A 7,489-nucleotide genomic window follows, 5' to 3' on the forward strand; every position below is an offset into this window, starting at 1 on the left:
CATGCAAATCTCGTGTGTGTCTCTGTTTCTCCTCAAAACCCATGAAATTGGTTTGATTACTCACAAAACCCAAACCGCCAAAACAGTCCCTTTGTTGGAATTTCTCAATTTATCTCCTCCTCTGTTTGATTACTGAAAAAGAAAAAATAAAAATAAAAATTAAAAAGAAACAGAGAGAGACTCAACTCTGCTTTGGAGAAGCCGACACGAAAGGGAAGGTTGTTTATCTTTCATTGTTTCTTTTTATTTGTTTATTTAAGGAAATAGGGCCAATCAGCAAATAATGTGAAGGTTGGCAAGCTTGGACAATTATTTGATTTTTTTTTTTTTAAGATTTTTTTTCTTGGTTGGTTTGTTTGGTTGTAGTTGATGACCAAAACCCATGCGGAGATCTCGAAGTAGGTTTGAAATTTTGCGGATTTAGAGAAAACCCATGTGGAGACTTTTTGAATTTGAAGGTGAGTGAAGAAAAGAAAAGTCTGGAATTTATTAGGGCTGAAAATCTGGTTGGAGCGATTAGTTCTAGTTTTGGTGAGAAAAACTTACTTATAAAATATGATCTTTTTCTATTTTTGTAGGGATTCAGGGACAGTAAATTTATTGTTTATAGTGAAGATTTGAGGATTTAGAGTGTGTTAAGTGTAAGATCCATCTAGTAATTCAATTGGGTTGTTCAGAAATCTTCCAAATCGAGCAAATTTGAGGCTGATTGTAGTTTGTTGCAGAGATTGGTTGTGATTTTTTTATTTTTTTAAATTTTTTTTAAAAAGAGAAATCCCACAATTTGGATTTGTTTGTGTAGTTGTAATCCATCAAGTATTTTGGGTTTTGGGTTAAGTTTTTCTTTGAAGAAGATGGTTGGAAGCACTGAAGGTGTGACCAATAACATGTACTCAAATGGTTCTGTTCAAAATTTTAATGGTACAGAGGAGAAGCTCGATGAATTTCGTCGTCTTCTCGGTAAATCCGAAGGTGACCTTTTGAAGATCGTGGGTGTTGGGGCGGGCGCTTGGGGTAGTGTTTTCGCAGCTTTGCTGCAAGATAGCTATGGTAGTTTTCGAGAAAAGGTTCAAATCAGAATATGGAGAAGGCCAGGGAGGGCAGTTGATAGAGCTACGGCGGAGCATCTCTTTGAGGTGATCAATTCGAGGGAGGACGTATTGAGGCGACTCATAAGACGTTGTGCATACTTGAAGTATGTCGAGGCAAGATTAGGTGATCGAACTTTGTATGCGGATGAGATTTTGAAAGATGGGTTTTGCTTGAACATGATTGACACACCACTTTGCCCTTTGAAAGTTGTGACCAACTTGCAAGAGGCTGTGTGGGACGCCGATATTGTGGTGAATGGGTTGCCATCGACAGAAACTTATGAGGTATTTGAAGAGATTAGTAGGTATTGGAAAGAGAGAATTACGGTACCGATCATTATTTCTTTGGCAAAGGGTATAGAGGCTGCATTGGTGCCTGTGCCTCATATAATTACTCCCACACAAATGATTAATCGAGCAAGTAAGAATTCTCAATTCTTGATTTCTGTTTTCTATCTATGTTTTTTATTCCTGGTTTGATTTTTTGTTGTAGTTTATGACTCTTGTTGAAGTTTTCATTGTCAACTTTCATTTTGGAGATTATAGGTTTCTAGTTTGTGAGCTTATAGTGAAACAATGTGTTTATTGGTCTTGCAATATCTTTGTTACATTAAATTTTACTAGAAAATTCAGGAAGGAGGAGAGCATATGACACATCAGTAATATTAATCAATTCAAAATGTGTAGGTTTTTACCAAAAATATTATTTATTTATTTATTTATAAGGTAGTTGGATTCTCAACAATCAAAAACTGACACACAAAAAAACACGTTTTGTAACATGTCCCCACCCTGGACCAGGTAACAATATTGTCTGCTTTGGGTTTCCTCTCACAGCTTTAAAACACGTTGTAATAGGGTAATTCAAGGAGGAATCGAACCTTTACAGGAGCATGATCTCCTTACGGACCCTCTTCAACTTTCCGTGATACTTGATTCAAGTTCTTTACTTACTTATTTTGAGTTGATTTATCTTCTCGTTGGAACTGCATCGGACACCGGGATCGACTGCTTTCAATTTCAACCAATGGAATATCTATTCAAAGGCGAGATTTTCTACTTATTAAAAACCTGTGATCGTGGTTCCTGGCCTTTAAGCTCAATTCCTGGTTTGCAATGAATAGATTCCTTCCGCACCCTACGCTAATGCTACCGCATGCCACTTCTTAGAGGCAATTCAAAGTTGGACTACCTATAGCCCAGAAACTTGAACATTCCCGGGTTGATGTGGGACTAACTTCACCCTCCTCCTTGCTAATCCACCCCGCAACCACAAATCCAACCACACGTGCCCAACAGATCATGGGTCCAACCGGTAGTGCACCAGCTAGGATGTGACACTTTCATTGGATGATTGAGTTGTAGATAATCTTGCTGGAATCATGGTGGCTGTTTGTGGTGGTAAGGAGTAAGGGGAGGTTTTAGATCGTGGGACCTGGCGCACGAATTTGGGTAGTCAATCAATGCAACAGTAAGCTGTTGAAGGAGTGAATTATAAATTAGTAATGTGTGAAGCACTTTTCTTACCTTTATGGAAATATCTTGATTCTTGAATTCATCTATTTTCCAATAGGTCACTTTTCTGCTTGTTATAATGAAAATGTTTCTTTCTTCCATCAGTGATCCTATACTTGCTATTGAGAACTTCTATTGCCATGTCAACTTTTGCTAACGTCACCCCAAGATGTGTGCTAATTCTTTGGTGATTTACATATGAATTCGGTGGTGTTAGCAAAAGTTGGTGTGACAATAGAATCTCTCTTTCTATTTCATAGTTTTAGTTTGAAGTTGAGCAATGTGAAAAGAGTCAATGAAGTAATGCCAATATCCATGATTTTCGCAGTTCCGTTACTGACTGTTTAAATGATTTCTTTATAATCTGTCCCCAAGGAAGTATACCGATAGAGACCAAGATTTTTATATTTCGACCTTCTTGTTTCATAGAAAATTTGAAATTCCTGTTATAGGATTAGTTTTCCCTATCTACGTTGATTAGTTTCCAATCACTTCTAGTGCTGCACTAGGACTTTATTTTTTCCACTTCTTAATAAATTTGGTTTTTTAATTTTTTTTTTAATTTTTAATTTTTAAATCTTGTAAGCCTGAGTATACATGTGTTGCAGCTAGAGTTCCCATGGAAAACATTCTTTATCTTGGTGGACCAAATATTGCATCGGAGATTTACAACAAGGAGTATGCTAATGCTCGAATCTGTGGAGCTGGAAAATGGAGGAAGCATCTTGCAAAATTTTTAAGGCAACCTCATTTCATTGTTTGGGATAATAGCGACCTTATCACTCACGAAGTTATGGGCGGTTTGAAGAATGTTTATGCCATTGGAGCTGGTAAGGATTCACTTTGGTAATATTTTTAAGAAGATTTGTCTAAGAAGTGAACAAGAACTGTCGTTAAGACGATTTATCTTAGTAGTCTACCGTAAATTGAGCCTTAATAAATGTGTTTCGTATTTGAGGTGGCAACTCTTTTTATGTATTGACCTCAAATGTAGAACACATTTAAGGAGGCTCTATAATGTAGAAATGTGTATTTTATGACCTTTATTTTGGACTTATTTAGAGTCAACTCTTTTGGTCTGGTAATGCTTTAAAAGCTTTGGGAAAGGACACTTGAATCTGGAAAAAATTTGGAACGACCAGGAAACCATACGGCACTCGAATTCAATTAGATATGTTGGTTAGACATGTGGAGTTTTGTTCTCACGTCCTAGGTTTAAACCTCTTTGAACCCAACTTCACCTTGCTAACCACTAATTTTTTTACCTATATTAGAAAAAAAAAAAAAAAATTCAATGGTAAATAGGAAATATTGATTGGCACAAGTCAGAGATCCCCGGTTTCCAATAAAAGGTATAGATAATGTAAAAAATACAAGATAGCGTGGAAGTTTCCTTACATGTTAGTGTAGTCCAAAAAATACACAACAATGTAGGCAACGAAACAAAATATTACCTTGGAGTACAAGGTAGAGTCAAATTAGAAGTCCTTTAGCTTTCGACAACTGGTCTTTTCTATTTAAACAATGTAATATATTGTTTTATATAGACAATGAATGAATGAATAAAAAAAATTACTGAAGTTTTTGTTTTTTCTTTTGCTTGGATTTGGGGAGAATCCACCACACATCATTAATCCCTTTGCCAAATCTACTCTATACCTTAGCTAATCCATTTCATACCTCTAAACCTAATTACAACACCCTATTGTAAAACCTTTTCTTTACCAATTAGCCCTTCTAGGCTTAAACTTTTTACCTTTTTAATCCTTCAATCTTCTTCTTTACTTAATTAGCATTTCCTCCACTCTTCCTAAAGTAAAACAGACCTAGAATCGGTAAAATCTAAGTTGCTGTATGTCAAATCCTCGTGTATGAAATCCCCTCAACTCGGCTTTCCTCACAGATCACCAAAATTATGGATCAAACAGCTCTAATACCAATTTGATATAACCTCATCGTGTCACATGACTCAAATCACATCAAACAAAGTGAAAAATGAGAAACTAAAGAAATTGATCTATTTGACACATCTAGTTGCTATCAACATGTCTTGTTCCCCTCAATTCAGCTTTCCTCACCAATCACCAAAATTATGGATCAAACGGCTCTAATACCAAATTGATACAACCCCGTCGTGTCACATAACTCAAATCACATCAAACAAAGTGAAAAATGAGAAACTAAAGAAATTGATCTATTTGACACATCTAGTTGCTATCAACATGTCTTGTTGCTTTGTTGGCTGCCAATAGTTAGTTTCTTAGGTTTGTATGGACGAAATGGCATACTAATGAAGTAAGCAAAAATTTTATGGGTGCTTCTTTGAACTCTTAATGCCTCTCTCTCTCTCTCTCTCTCTCGCAAACAATAAAAAATGTCTTTTTTTTTCATGGTAAATATAATGGCATATCCTAAAGGATTTTAGCTGTAGACAGTAGTGATAAACATGCTGTAAAGATTGAAAGTAATGCTTTTTGTGTTATAAATTTCTTTTGGGAATAATATTTAGTTTCAATATTGGAATCTATACAAACTTCAATTTTGTTTCCATAGGAATGGTAGCAGCTCTAACCAATGAGAGTGCAACCAGCAAATCGGTATACTTTGCACATTGTACATCTGAGATGATATTTATTACTCATCTGTTGACGGAAGAACCAGAGAAGCTCGCTGGTCCTTTACTGGCCGATACTTACGTAACCCTTTTGAAAGGTCGTAATGCATGGTATGGCCAAATGTTGGCCAAAGGGGAAATAAGTTTGGATATGGGTGATAGCATCAAGGGGAAGGGAATGATTCAGGTACGAATTTTAATTACTCCAACGTATCAAAATGTATGGTACATTCATGGTTTAAAATATCGGAATGTATTGGTCAATAGATATTGGTATATGCCAAGATCGTAACCAAACATTGACCCCAAAACCTTGAATGTTTCGGGAATGTATCGACCAATACCGTATTGGTTTTTTCATTAATTGACACACTCAATCGATACGATATTTTAAGAGAGCTTCTATTGCCACACCAACTTTTGCTAACACTGCTAACGCCACCCCTAGATGTGTGCTAATTCTTTGGTGATTTACATATGAATTGGGGTGGCGTTAGCAAAAGTTGGTGTGGCAATAGAAGCTCTCTATTTTAAACCTTGGGTACATTCAAAGTAGAGTAGAAGGAAATTCTTGTCACTTCGGCAAATTGTTGAGTCCCCACTCCAAATCAGGCTAGAGTTTCAGAGCCCTTGAATTAATCTGAACTTATATATGTGTTCCCATGTCCTTAGATTTGTTCATCTTTTGTTTTTTTTTTTTTTTTTTTCTTACTCTTCACTTACTAGTAACTATGCTAACTATGCATTTTACTTCTCAGGGAGTCTCTGCTGTGCGAGCATTTTACGAGCTACTCAGTCAGTCTTGCCTGAGTGTGTTACATCCCGATGAAAACAAGCCCGTTGCACCCGCTGAGCTTTGCCCAATCTTGAAGACACTATATAGAATTCTATTAACACGGTTTGTAACTTACTAGCTCTCCATTCTCCATAAACTTCGCTCTTAGGTCTTCATGGAATATAGCTTAAAATGGATCGGATTGGGCTCGGATTTGAGTATATCCATGTCATGATCCAAATTTCTTTATCTGAACCTGAATCCATATTTGACTCAGATCCTTCTAGATATACCATATCCGAACCATTTTGATTTCACTTAATCCAGATCCGACGCAATCAAATTGCTTAATTTGGGTAGGATCAGGTCAGATAATTCCATATAGTTCAACATTTTTTCCTTCTATACTTATTTGTTGATTGTTGTACTATTCTATTGTACCGTTACAATCATTTTATTTTATAGGAATTTATGTTATATTAAAGTAGTAGAATATGGTATTTTAAAAAGCCTAAAAATATAATTTTCAAAGCAATATAATTTTGATCTAGGCAGATATGTATCCGACTCGGATCATGGGACATCAAACCATATCCGACTCATTTTTTTATTCGGATATACTCCAAGGATCCAAACCTGTAAATTTGGATTTTGGATCACTCGGATTTCGGATAATATCCAACCCATTTTATGCCCTATCATGGAAACACGGTCGTGAATTGGTTGTTTTCATAATGAAACCCAAGAACCATAATACTTTTCAATCTCCAATGTGTTTTGTTTATATGGATCTGCAGGGAGCTTTCATCACAAGCCATTCTTAGGGCATTAAGGGATGAAGCCATGAATGATCCTCGTGATCGCATTGAGATAGCACAAAGCCATGCGTTCTACAAACCTTCGCTTCTTGGGCAACCTTGATCAACAAACGCTCGCTTTATGGACAACCTTGATTGGTTTTTAGATAATTGATGGATGTTACTTTACTCGGATGCACATGAGGAGCTACAGATGAATCAGAAGACATAAGGCTTTGTAATGTTCAAGTTTTTCAATTTTCAATTCCTTCTTTTATTCGAGTTTGTTTAAGGATCCAATGATCAAACTTTTTCCCTTCATATATACATGTTATATATTTTCTCTGAATCGGCTTTGTAGAAAATCATATTAGTGTTTAGAGAAGAAAATAATGGAGAAAGTGGGAGGAGTCGAACTTGACTCTCTCATAATGAATCGTGGTATATATATAAAACTAAACAAGAAATGAAATTACACATATGCCCTTATGTCACATATAAAAAATAGCGATATATCTAACACTCCCCTTCAAGTTGGAGAATATATATCATATAATCCTAGGTTGTTAGGAGTGTCAATGAGTCGTTTCCGGTTCGGTTCTTAAGGAACTTATAACCATAACCATTATACTAGTTCGGCTCTGGTTCTTGTCGGTGTCGAATCCAATTTCAAAATAAATGGAATCGGAAACAGAAT

General features: G+C 36.0%; 1 protein-coding gene across 1 annotated transcript; it reads left to right on the top strand.

Annotated features, from left to right (window-relative positions):
• The first annotated feature begins 236 nt into the window (after positions 1-236).
• Positions 237-7,116, top strand: LOC147383969 (putative glycerol-3-phosphate dehydrogenase [NAD(+)] 1, cytosolic). Its single transcript, XM_086425530.1, has 5 exons — positions 237-1,512; positions 3,215-3,436; positions 5,160-5,407; positions 5,979-6,118; positions 6,793-7,116. Exons 1-5 carry the CDS (start codon positions 855-857, stop codon positions 6,914-6,916), a joined length of 1,392 nt encoding a protein of 463 aa, XP_086281656.1. The 5' UTR covers positions 237-854; the 3' UTR covers positions 6,917-7,116.
• Positions 7,117-7,489: the final 373 nt, after the last annotated feature.

The sequence above is a fragment of the Akebia trifoliata genome, chromosome 15 (genome assembly GCF_017979445.1).
Source record: "Akebia trifoliata isolate Shusen 1 chromosome 15, ASM1797944v1, whole genome shotgun sequence".
NCBI classification, from domain to species: Eukaryota; Viridiplantae; Streptophyta; class Magnoliopsida; order Ranunculales; family Lardizabalaceae; genus Akebia; species Akebia trifoliata.